At 33.3% G+C, this 13431-nt stretch overlaps 1 protein-coding gene across 1 annotated transcript; it reads right to left on the bottom strand.

The window, feature by feature from the left end:
* Positions 1–8575: 8575 nt before the first annotated feature.
* On the bottom strand, positions 8576–13193 carry LOC131047988 (probable serine/threonine-protein kinase PBL7). Its single transcript, XM_057981800.2, has 5 exons — positions 12807–13193; positions 11059–11252; positions 10684–10873; positions 10132–10523; positions 8576–9783 (listed from the first exon to the last, which is right to left on the bottom strand). Exons 1-5 carry the CDS (start codon positions 12946–12948, stop codon positions 9139–9141), a joined length of 1563 nt encoding a protein of 520 aa, XP_057837783.2. The 5' UTR covers positions 12949–13193; the 3' UTR covers positions 8576–9138.
* Positions 13194–13431: the final 238 nt, after the last annotated feature.

Below are 13431 nucleotides of genomic sequence, written 5' to 3' on the forward strand. Positions count from 1 at the left end.
GTCTCCTCCTAGCTCTTTTACAAGCATATTTTTGGATTTTCACTACAAAACTAATGTCATATGATCATATGGTGATCTAGGTCTCTACTCTAAGCCTATGTACACCTCTGCTACCTTTGTTTTGGCCCTTTTTGGGTGGACTAGGGCATTAGGCACCATAGTCCACCTAGTTTCGGATCATTTTTAAATATGATGAAGTACCAGTTCCTACCAATTGATTCTCAATCCCGATATTTTATTATGACCTATGGAGATCGACCCAATTTATGAAATACCTTGGGAACCCTATATAAGAGCATATTTCCTAATTCATTTTCATCCACAAACATTCTAAAGCATCCTAATCACTTCCTAGAGAAAGTAGTATTGGTGAATTCCTTCATATCTGAACATTATGGAGCAGTAAGTTGCAACAATCTTCATGCAATCATGTTTTCATGATTGATTCTTTTATGCCTTGTCATGTCATGTTATTGCATTAGCATTTGTGGGCCTTATTCAAAGAGAATTGCATCATCGTCATTATCAACAACATCAAGCTTGAGGTATAATATTATGGATCCAACATTTTACTTCAAAGTGTTCATTTATATCTATTTCATAAAGGGTTAATTCCAAACCTGGGGTTTGACTAAGGAAAACCCCTATCAACACAACACCATTTTCCCTCTCTTGTGTGTGTAGGTTATAGGTTCTAAAGAGAAGGATTACATATCCAAAAAGAACAGACTAAGACACATAGAACCAAATTTTGAAGAGCCTAGCTCCATTGTCTGACACTTTTTCGATGAAATTTTAGGAGAATATTCTAAGCAACATTCTAATTCTGAATTTGTTTTAACTATTTGCATCTGATAACTTTGGAACAAGGTCGCCTAGCAACATTGTCCAACATTTTTTGACCTCAAATTTTACACACAGGTTCCTCTCTATTCCCATTTCCAAATATGTGCTTTGTGTCTACACATCTATTCTAAAACTCTTTGTTCATGCTGATTACTTTCAATTTTACATCGTTAGCGCTAATTCACACCATCTCTCTTATCAATTCAAAAGAATAATCAAGCAATTAGTGCCCAACTATTTTTAATAGATCTAAATTTGGGCCTATTGATTATTCTTCAATTTATTAATGAGGTAATGAGTTTGATTCCTAGTTTACATAAATAAACTAGTAAATTCCATTTACCCACATTATAGTACCAAAGGTTTGATTCTTATGTTTTGAGGTTAGGAATTGTTAGATCTAAATTTGATCAGTGTGTTTATTACTAGCATATCTATTTTAATACATCTAGATAAATTGCGTCAAGAAATATCCCAATATTCTTTTAATAATTTGAAAACTCCTAATTGAATAGTAATAAATTCTCTTTTCTCATTTGCGCCAAAAAACTAAATTGAAAAATAAAATTAATAACTCAATTTGCGTAAGTTATATGATAATGGTCATAGCAAGAGGAGGAACATTCACACATTCAATCCATAGCTAGGCATTCAATGCTTAAAGCGGAATTAAAAATAATAATTATTGGTATTGGCAAGTTCATGTGTATTATGTCAGACACCTATTGGATGTATAGGCATGGCAGCAAAGTTGTCTTCATGTGTTATGTTTAATTCACCAGTGTGTTGAAACTAAATTTGGTTATAGTGAAATTAATAGCAGAATATTGAATGCAATGCATTGATCTTATATATAGATACATGCCAAAGTTTTTAAAAAATTGCTAAAATTGGGATGGATATAGAAACTTGGTTGCAAGATGTCATAGATAAAAGAAAAAGCATGAATTTTAATCTAAATCATTCCAATGACAAAATAGAAACTTTCATCTTGAATGACAGTTTTCAATGATTTTTTCCAAGCTAGAAAGTTGCATATCATATGGCAGCTTTAAAACATTAAAAATCTCAAAAAATAGAAACCATGAAAAAAATAAAAACTTGCATTTGTTCATAATTAAAAAAAAAGCATGTCACCCAACATTTTACATTTTAAATTTACCATTAGATGTAGTTTTTTTCTTCATTCAAAATTTGAAGATGAACATTATATTCGAAATCAAAAGGAATATTATTCGGTAGCTAAAACTTTATTTTCTGACCTCCTATACACCTTGCTACCATTGTAGAGTTACACCTCTCAACATAATAAGTAGAATGGTGATCATATATTATTACCACTTTGTATGTTGATGACATGTTGGTATTTAGTAACAATAAAGATACGGAATTTAAAGATTTGAATAATCTTTCTTTACAATTTGAAATGAAGGATTTGGGGGGTGCCAAATTTATCTTTTGATTGAAGATCATGAGGGATAAAGATAAAAAAAATACTTAAGCAAAAGGAAATGTGTTCTCTTTTTTGTAGTATTTTAGCATGGTAAATTTTAATCTAGTGGGTGTTTATTTTTGTGGGAATAAAAATTTCAATTGAACATACATGAGGCTCCCAACAACACTAGCATAATTTACATGACTCACATTCTCCATGTTTATAGGTGTTAAAAGTGGAAATCATTGTAAAACAAAACCTGGCATGATCAAATCTATTCTTCATATTGTCCTATCTTTCAACACCTATAGAAATGGAGGATGTGAGCCATGTACAGTATGCTAGTGTCATTAGGAGCCTCATGTATGCTATGGTCTATACTAGATCATGCATTGCCCAAGAAATGGGCTTGTGTTGAGTTGGGTTATAGCTAATCCTAACAAGGATCATTAGGTTAAAGAGAAGATGGTTTTGAGATATTTGTAGGGTACTTCAAATCACTCTTGTTATCAAGTATGCTTGTCAACCCAAACTTCCTTAGTTGTGTCTTCAATAGTCATGTCTTTATCAACATGGACTTCGTTTAAATAGATTTCATTAGCCATTAGGCCAAACTTCATGAACAAGGGGTAAATTCATCAATAGGGATCTTCTACAACAGGGGAGGTTCACAATTTGTTAGTGGATACATCATGATTTGTAAACCAAGATTGGGTGGGAGATATTGACAACATGAGGTGTACCAATAGTGATGTGTTTAACCTACAATCAATTGAATGAGTAAGCACAATCAAATGAATGAGTAAGAAACAAGGTGTGTTCACCCTTTCCACTACAAATGTAAAGTATATGACAACTATTGTGCTTATAAGGAGGTAATTGAGCTTCAAAGGTTGTGCTTAGATATTGGTTTGAAGGAAGATAAAATGATGTTTCTCTATGACAATCAATAATTCATCGCCTTAGTTGGGAATCTTCTCTTTCATGTGTTCCCATGATGGAGGATGAAAGGGTTTTGGTAGAGATGGTAGCTACCTTACCATTGCAAATGCTATTATGTAGTTCGTGAGCACAAATGAGTTTAGTTGTTCCAATATAGTTGTGGTTTTCTTTATCTTTAGTGTTTATTTCACTATTATAGTTTTCTTTTTTGTATTGATAAATATACAAGATGTGAGAGAATATTAAGAGTAAGTATCATATACCTTACAAATTGTAATATTTTGTGTATAAATATTTATGTGTTCATGCTTTGCACTTGAAGTAACATTCAAAACATCCCACTAAACACCTTAATAAGGGAGACAGACCTATAGTGGTACAATCTAACTCGAGCCACTCAAAATCCTATGTGGATATTTCATATCACTCTCAATTTTGTAAAATAATTTACTTATCAAGTCCCTACTTAAAAAAAGGGTTTTTGAGTCCACCTGGTCAAATATGATGCCACATCAACATGCATTTTTTTTTAGGTGTCCAAAATGGTCCCCCAAAAAAGATACCAATAGTTGTGCTCTAGAGGAGAGGACCCAGTACCTAAGCGTGTTCCTATGGCTGTGATAGTAGTTGTTTATTTAATACCCACATTTCTTGATTTAATACCTACACTTGTTGATTTAATGTCCAAGTTTTTTGACAACATTGCACCAATAGTTGTGACTTTAAAGCCGTTATTGCTGTTGATAACTACACATAGTTGTTAAAAGTAACCAATCATGTGATGCTACATCAACTGCACAACTATGGGTCTCCCTTATGCATGACCATTGATCTCACCTTTTTGGGGGTTGTTTTAGACACCTTAGCAAAAAGCATGATGATGTGGCATCATGTTTGATGATGTGGCCCTGAAACCTTATTATAAGTAGGGGACTTGCCAAGTAAGCTATTGTAAAAAATTGGGAGTGATTTGAAATTTCCACATAAAATTTTGAAAAGTGCAAAGTTAGGGTGCTCAACTATTGGATCCTCTCCCCTAAATCATACTTATTGATGTGTTGATGTAACCTCACATAATTGATTACTTTTTTTAAATTTAAAAATAAATATTGATATGGCACTTTTAATATACCAACTCATTCTATCCACCAACTAAAACATGCATTGCCCCTACTTTGCTTCAGTGTAAATCCCCCTTCCTTACCTAAACACATAAAAAAATATGAAAATAATAAATAATACAATAAAACTTTCAAAGATATGTACCACCTAATTCTAACAACCTACCTATAATTACAAAGCTATATATCTTTACTTGATTTCACAAATGGAGGTAAAAACAAAGTGGGCATCATTGAAAAAACAAAAGCTAACATGATGAAACCTATTCTTCATGTTGTCCTATATGCCTTGAGAAAAATATATTGTCTTTAATGGAGGACAATGTGCAATGTTGTGAATAAGAGGAACCAATTACTTAACATTGTTTTTATCCCTTATCATCATGCCTGCAATAGCCGGCAAATAAAATATTCTACACATTTGGTGGCTTCACGATATCCACTGTTTATTGTCCCCACTTGATAATTCAATTACTCTATTGTCCTTGTGTACGGTTAGCCTTTTTTAATTTCTTTGCTGCCGAAAGTACAGACTCACAAGAGATTTTTATTTCTATCAACTTATTTTTTATTATCTACCTATGCTTTGTAAAAACAATTATCATCTGAATAATTACATAAAGTTTGCAGATGTCATTTTTTATTTAGGTGTTGTTTGATTTATTATTTATTAAAGTTAATAAAGTTTTTAAACAATTGAAAGGTTCAATGTTGTTTTTTTGATTTGATTGTGTGATGGAAAACCTCATAAACAAATCTTATACAATCAAATTCAGAAATATTAACGATGGAGAGATTCAATGTTGTTTTTTAGATTTGATTGTGCGATGAAAGAGAGAAACATACACAATCAAATCTCCATGTACTGCAGTACTTCTATAGTAGTAGGTGGATTATGTTTCTGAGACTCTGACGTTTGGCTGTTGTCTATGTGCTGTTAATGCTCTCTTCGAGGCTTGCTGTGTAACCCTGGTTAGCCCCCTGGTTTTGACTGTTTTTTTATCAAAAAATCTTGAAATCTAATAGTAAGTTCAAAAGCTTTTAGAAAATATAACGTAAATATTTTTTCTTATTTCTTTGTAAGTTTTAATATTTTATTTTTTATGAATATGTTGTAGAAATTAAAAAAGATTGTAGGTAAGTATAAGTATATTGAGTATTTCTTTTATTTAAAATGTTTTGATTTAACTTTTATAATAGGATTACTTTTTTTTTGGAATCTTGGATTATAAAAAGATTTTATGTTGTAAACTTTATTTTTACTTATTTTTCTTGTAATCAGATTTCACCATTACATATAATCTTTTTCATGGTCCATAAAAATTTATTAAAAAGTTGGATAGTATTTTTAAATAGAAACAATTAGATTATATAAATATTAGCATCTCTTCCTTAATTATTTAAAAACTTAAAACAGTTTTCTTTAACTTTTTAAAGTAGCTTTATAAAATTGCAACGTCATATCTTAATTCACGTGTCCATAAGAATACACCTTTAAATGTTCTACAAAATAAATTGTTATTTTTTTCTAATGATCATTTTTTGGTACAGACATGTTTACTATCATTCCTATCAAGATAATTTTTTTACTGCTTATAAACAAACTTTTTAAACATTCTAAAAAGTAAATTGTTAATTTATTATGATGATTACATTTTGGTACTGTCATATTTTGTCATTCCTCTCACGATAATTTTTTTGAGTCTTATAAAGATAATTTTCTAACATTTAGGTAAGTTATAAGATAAACATATCAGCCAAAATTTGTATGAACATTAAGTTTGTAAAATGACAAGATTTTCAAATATATTATAGTTTATTTATAATTAATTTAATAATAAAAAATATAAGCTTGGGGGGTGACCTCACAACACAACCTCTTACATGGGAGGTCTTGGGTTGGAGTCTACTCAAAGCCAAACAAATATGAGGATGAGGCCCCTCAAAAATGTGGTCTTACTGATTCACAAATCCGGTTAAAAGCGATTTGGCCCATTACCAAGCAAAAAAATAAATTAAAGCTTGAATAAAAGTGACACATTCAATGGACTTAGTGAAAAGCTATTAATTAAAATTAGTTATTTCTAAACTATTTGTTTAAGATATATGATGTAATAAGTAAAAGTTCTTTTACCATTAAGAATAGCTTACTTGCTTGTTAAATTTGTTGCTTCAAAATTATTTGTATAAAATATTTGACATAATGGTTAGGATATTTTTCCCACTAAAATTTTTATGAAATTTTTTTTGGTTGAAAAGTTTTTTATTGCTCACATTATCATTTTAGCTATTTGATACAGAGGCACAAGTCTTAAACTGTCTTTGATTGCATGCCAAATTTTTAAGTCTGAACATAAATCCATTGCCAAAAAATAATTGTTAAAAAGTTTTGATAATTAAACGAAAATCCATTGCCAAAAAATAATTGTTAAAAAGTTTTGATAATTAAACGAAGATTGCATATGCAATTATGCATGTAAATACCTTAAATCTTTTATATCTTTCAATATCCAAAATGTGACTGTCAAAATTGGAACTGCTTAAACCTAATCACATGTTTTAAATAATATTTTCAGTTTATAGTGCAAAAACTAAAGAGATTTAGTATATTATAAAGTGATTACACTCAAACATGTAAGTTCAGATATTTATAGAAGATACTATGTTACAGATTCCACTTTTATAATTTGAGAATCTTAAGCAATTGTTGATAAAAAAACATCATTATTGATCACCCAATGGTGCCAGTGTAGTGCACCATAATATAACTTAAATGCCCATTATAAAACTCAAGTGCACATGAAAGGAACTGTCTTCTGATGATAATGTGCCTTAATTATCTTTCTGGATTTAGAACTGCAAAATTAGATACCTTTTGTTTATCTTTATCTAATTGCCCAATGCAGGTATCATCTGTTGGAAGTCAAGATTCCAAGAGGTCTAAAGCCTCTTGTTATCTTATTTAATTGCCTAAATTTATTTGCAGGCATCAACTGGTGTAAGTCAAGAATATCGGATAAGTCTAAAAAGTAAATGCATCATATGTCAAACAGTAGGAGACCCATTTCTACCAGTCTCTTTACAAAGAGGAATTCCTGCAACATCGGCAGTAAACCACATATACAATACATAGCACACAGTTTTTCACCCTCAATAATCAAATAAAAATTGAAGTATTTCTCCTTAATGGAGATTTCCCTTTCCACCTAAACACATATCCTGACAAAAGAAGAGCTAATGGCAAACTTTTTTCTTTTTCTTTTTTTGGTTCTATCATGTAACCCATGGCTATCCAGCCACCTAAAATGTATGGCGTATAAGGAGTGTTAAAAATAGCTAGGGTATCCTTCGTAACAAATGCATTTTAGGTGGCTGCATAGACGTATCATGTATGTTTTTGAAGTACCATTGCTTTTTCATGGCTAGTTTATATTTGTAATTTTGTGATATAAGGGCATTTATTTAAACAGATAGATTGGACTTACGAAGGGCTGAGTTCTGCTATCTGCTAGTGTATGGTATGGGTGCAGGGACAACAGTTCAAAAAAATGGTATAAGCTATATGCATTTAAGTATTATCAACAGAGAATTTCATTATATGTATGAGGAGGGCTACTTGTTCCTAAACTCAAGTTTCCTGGTTTTTATTTTACCAATTCAGATAAAATAAGAATCACAAACGACACTAGAATGAGTATTAATTTTCCTAATATACAATTTAATTTTCTAATAACAGGTCAAAATGAATATTTTTATTGGTCACTAACTAAATATACCATATTCAGTCAGTATTGGAGTTTAGTTGATGTATGGAACATTTTGCAGTTGACCAACAAACATTTTTGAAATGCGGTGGTTATTTAAGCTTAGGAAACTGCCAAAAGATAGTTACTATCCAAATGAAAAAGCTGCATAACTTTTGGGAAGATATGTTATATACTCTGAGTTTTTCTGCAGAGATGGAGGCTCTGCAAAATGAATATGGATTAAGCTCAAGATATTTCCAGTCCTTGTAAGTGAATCAGAGAGCGTCTGATAATAACCATGAGAATTTTTGAATCAACATTTCTGACCACACTTTGTGATTAATCATTAGGGTGATGACAATTTTCTAAAATGGTGTGATCTGAAATATTGATTCAAATACAGGGTTAGTTGAAATCAAACACAAAATAAACTTGGGAAGAACATACTGTTAAGAAGAAAATTTAAGCCTTGCTGACACAGATCATGGTTGTAACAACCTCAGTATATGTTGAATGTAAATATCTCAAGGGCTGAAAAAACCCAAAAGGGCAAAACTGCTTATAACCCTTGAGAAAAGCTCATATGTACATACAAAGAGTTACCTGCCTTGTAGAAACTAAGACCTATAGGCAGGGGCAAAAAGCTTGATCACTTTTTTTAACTCCTATGATGGAAAGAAATCAAATGCAACAATTTTGTTGCCTCCAACAGTCATTTTGAGGATGGGAAAAATTATGCCACTACACATTAGTTTACAAATCTCTGTGAGTGGTATAAATGCTTGACCATAATCATCCCCTCCTGTACAAAAGGACTGGAAGAATCTTAAAACCTTCCTTGTTTCTCTTGCTCTATTCATGTTCAACTTTCAAGAAAAAGCTTGAATCTTGCAAGTTGTATAACATTCCCGCTTCTGTGACTGATGGAGATTTACACGTGGAATAAACTATTTCTAATCAGGATCAAAAGTTGAAATCTCTTATACCAAACTAGTTGTAGGATTAGGAAAATCTGGATAATTAAGATTCATAGGCTACTCTAGCAGACTCAATGAAAACCATCCATGTTACCATTGGCATTAGCCTTGTTTTTCTCCCTCCAGTTTGCACCCCATGATTTGGCTTCAGCAACCGCTCGTTCGCGATCTTTAGTGACAGCTAAAATTCTATGCACATCTCTAGCAGCTCTCCCAGTAGTTTTAGGACTATCCCTAATCCCATCAGACCTATCAGAATCTCCTGAATCCTTACCACTCCCCTCTTGAGAACCTCCAGATTCACCCATGTTATTCAATGCTCTAAGACGAGCAGGGCGATGATCAGGGGAACCTTCCTCATGAGCCAACCTGTGCCTGTTACTTCTATGTCTACTCCCTCTGTCCTTCTCTGAATCAGACCCATCGGTATGCTTTCTCCCATTGGCTCTTTTCTCATGAGGAGGAGTGGAAGGTGCAGTGGATGGAGTACTGCGAGCATTTTGAACAGGATGAACATTAGGATCATATGTCTGAGATGCAAGGTAACCAAGAGCAGTAACTACATCTCCAATCAGGGGACGTGTGGTTGCCTCCTCATGAAGACACATTGCTGCAACAGCAAGAGCTTGATACAATCCCCTCATAGGATACCGTCCATGAAGCCTTGGATCAGCCATCTGTGGGAATTTTCTGCGGTCCTTGAACAAGGGTCTTGCCTGCACCACCATTTGAAATGTATCAGGTTTAAAATGTGCATAAAAAATCAATCGAGCTAACCTAATTAGCAAATTAACAAAATGCCATACTTCACAGTTTCTATGAGAATGGACAATTTGAACAGAGAAGGTTTTTAAAAAGACAATTTACATATTTGACATTAATGCAAAAGGATGCATTTTATGTGTGCAGTGAAAAAACCCTTTGATTTCTAGAAACCAATTCAAGCTTAAAGTCCACGTAAATAATCAATTTTCTCACTCTATTGCTTATCCTGGGATTAGAGAATTCATTAACCAAACATGATAACAGAAGAATAAATTACACAGTTGCAGTATAGAACATACCCAAGCAACAAGATTGTGCTCCCCTGCTGGCCTAGTATTGTCAATAGCTCTTCTTCCTGTAATTAACTCCAACAAAACGACCCCAAAACTGTACACATCTGATTTTACAGTCAGTTGACCTGTCATGGCATACTCTGGTGCACAGTATCCATAAGTTCCCATTACTCTTGTGGAGACATGTGTCTTATCTCCAATAGGACCAAGTTTAGCCAGTCCAAAATCAGATAATTTGGGATGAAAATCGTCATCCAGCAAAATATTAGAGGATTTAAAATCACGATATATGACAGGAGGGTTGGCTTTATCATGTAGATATTCCAGCCCTCTTGCCGCACCTGTGGCTATTTTCATTCTTGTGCTCCAATCTAATGCCTCCTTATCAGGCGGGAGATCTGCAAAGCCAAATTGTTCTAAAGTTTATCTTCTAATTTATTTCATAAAAATTAAACTTTTCCATTACAAAATGATAAAGGTAATAACTTTTATGCTAACAGACAACAGACTAAGCACGCATTAAAATAAAACAAGCAGGAGTAATTTACAGAACTATACCATGAAGATGGTCTTCCAGTGATCCTAATGGCATATACTCATACACCAAAAGTCTCTGATCTCCATCAGCACAATATCCAATAAGGCTAACAAGATTTGGATGATGAAGAAGACTCAGCATCAAAACCTCAACAAGAAACTCCCTGTTTCCTTGTAATCCATTCCTGTCTAGTTGCTTGACGGCCACAATCTACATACAATGTGAATAAAGATCAATAAAAAAAAAATGTGGATGTAAAAATCAATGAAATCTAGCCACATAAATGATTACTTCCTAGAAATGATGTCTTAAGAAGCAAAATATTCTTTCTTATTTTTCAACTTGATAATTGCTTTTGCCAAAACTATCTAAAATGATTTGGATTTTAAAATAACCTGCCCAGTACTCTCAAGCTTCCCTTTGTATACTCTTCCAAAGCCTCCTTCACCCAGAAGGCAATCTGCTTTGAAATTCTTTGTCGCTGCAGCCAATTCTCGAAAAAGGAATGTCTGAGCTGCAATAGGTTGATCTGCAATCTTTAGAGGCTCGTCTTGTTTTCTCTCCTGAAAGGGCTTTGGCTTGAATCTATCTGCACCATGTGGCAAAAGAACAGTGAACAAACAGGCAAAAGATCTGAGCAACTCCTCCCCTTTCTTTCCAATAATCCAAAAAGCTCAGAATTGATGAAACCCACAAATGAAATAGTACACAGAATTGTTAAACAACAATATTCCAACAAAAAAATAACACTGCTTCCAAACTTCGTTGGTGACCACAATTAAAAAATATATAAATATGTTTGGAAAAAAGCTGTATTCACAAATAAGTTTTCTATTAGTTTACTGAATAGGTTCACGTTAAGTTAAATCTTGAATAAATCAGTATTCCTCTTATATATGTTATCAGTTTCACTCTGATTTATGCTAAAACTAGTTACAACTCTTTTCTCCTTTTCCTGATGATGGATCAGGAAGCGTACTCCAAAACAATGACAAAAAATTCTAGAGTCTTCTGCCAGAAGCATTATAATACATTTACACGAGATATGGAAATATCATGTCTTTAACAGTTATTCCTCTACCAAGCTTAAATATTAAGGAGCACAAACTAAGCGGCCACAGAACTCTCTGCATAAAGATTTAATTAGAAAATGAAAATTTCAGAAGTGGGTCTGGGTTAAATCAGCTCTATCCATGAGTTCATTATGAATTAAACTTTTAATCACAGGTATATCTGTCTGGTATTTTAACTGTAATTGGAATACTAATTCTTAACTAGAGTAGATGGAAACACTAAACCTAAAAGTAATAGATGGACAGATTCCGCGACCTAAAGGTGCATGCATAGATTGAATAATTCCTCCACCTAAAGGCGCATGAATTAGGTAAAAGAGGAGCAATGGACAAACAGGTAGAGGATCTATTCATTGCCTTCCCTCTCCCTTCCAACAATAAAAGAATCTCAAATTTGATCCGCCCTACAAAACCAGGGCCAACACGACCTAAACAGATTTGTCAAATACATCTGTTGATAACCAAAATAATACAGGTTCCACGTATGCTAAAATTGGCCATATATGCCCTGAGCTTCAATATCAACACAGAAAAATATGCAAAAAGATAGATATAATTTCAATCAGAATTTTGGTGAATCCACTAGTGAGATACAGTCAAAAGAACTCCGAGTAATGAGCTCATACAAAGCCAAAATATACATGGATTCTAATCTTTCATTGCTGCAACTCAGTTTAAGATTAAAAAACAGCAAAATCTTGAAAATCTTCCACGGGAAAAAAACACAGTGGTCTCTGTCAAATCCACGCATTCAACAAACAAGCCCATGAAAAACCAAATTTTGAACACATGGGTATCAATCTATCATTACAGGTACTCAATTGAAACCCCCCCCCAAAAAAAAACTGAAAAGGATGGGAAAAAACAGAGGGGTCTCAGTCAAATTAACGTCTTAAACAAGTGGGTCCATGAAAGATTAAAATTAGAACACATGCATTAATCTGGCATTGCTGGAGCTCAATTTAAGATCAAAAAATACTAAAAATCCTCTTAAAAGAATAGGAAAAACAAACAAACAAACACACACCAGAAAGAAAAAAGGTGGGGGAGTGGAGGAGAGACCCACATACCTGAAGAATCCCTTCCATTATGATTGACAGAGACACGAGGCGATTGATGATGATCATCACTGGTCTTCTTAATACTACTGGTTTCAGGCCGCCTCACAATCTTATCTTCTTTCACAGATCCATAGCATGTAAAACAGTTCATTTTTCTGCTCTCTGAACCAGACCCAAATCAAACAAAACCAAACATAAAAAATAGAAAACAGATCAGATTCCTTCTATTCCTGTATATGTTTTGACTTGTGTTTTTCTTCTCTTTTGTTCTTGTTCTGTTAGAGATCCATGGTATGTGGGAGTGTTTTAATGGTGTGAAGGGCTGGCTAATAAAAGTTTGTGTTTTTGAAGCATACTTTCCAAATTCTCTTTCGTCTCTTTTTCCTGTTGGACAACAGCCCACCCCCACCACCTCACCTCCACCGCGTTACAGAGTAACTGCACTGAGTAAACCTGTGGTTTACTTGCCACGTGTCAAATGCAGTTATAGATATTTTAACCTTGGTCAGGAATAGGGCAGGTAGGGTCAGCTTCTGTGGATTTATTAATTTGTTAGTTTGCTTTAAAGCTGGTATGGGGAATCGAACTCTTGTATGGTATTTGACCATATGGGTTTTCACATTCTAACCCCAGG

Source organism: Cryptomeria japonica, chromosome 10 (assembly GCF_030272615.1).
Source record: "Cryptomeria japonica chromosome 10, Sugi_1.0, whole genome shotgun sequence".
NCBI classification, from domain to species: domain Eukaryota; kingdom Viridiplantae; phylum Streptophyta; class Pinopsida; order Cupressales; family Cupressaceae; genus Cryptomeria; species Cryptomeria japonica.

Bases quoted from the DNA above. Each gene is read 5' to 3' on its own strand.
- LOC131047988 (XM_057981800.2), bottom strand. From the start codon at position 12,948: ATGAACTGTTTTACATGCTATGGATCTGTGAAAGAAGATAAGATTGTG. The intron at 11,253-12,806 runs GTATGTGGGTCT...CACATGGTGCAG, and splicing joins TAATGGAAGGGATTCTTCAG to ATAGATTCAAGCCAAAGCCC. The intron at 10,524-10,683 runs GTATAGTTCTGT...TTGGCTTTGCAG, and splicing joins ACTGGAAGACCATCTTCATG to ATCTCCCGCCTGATAAGGAG.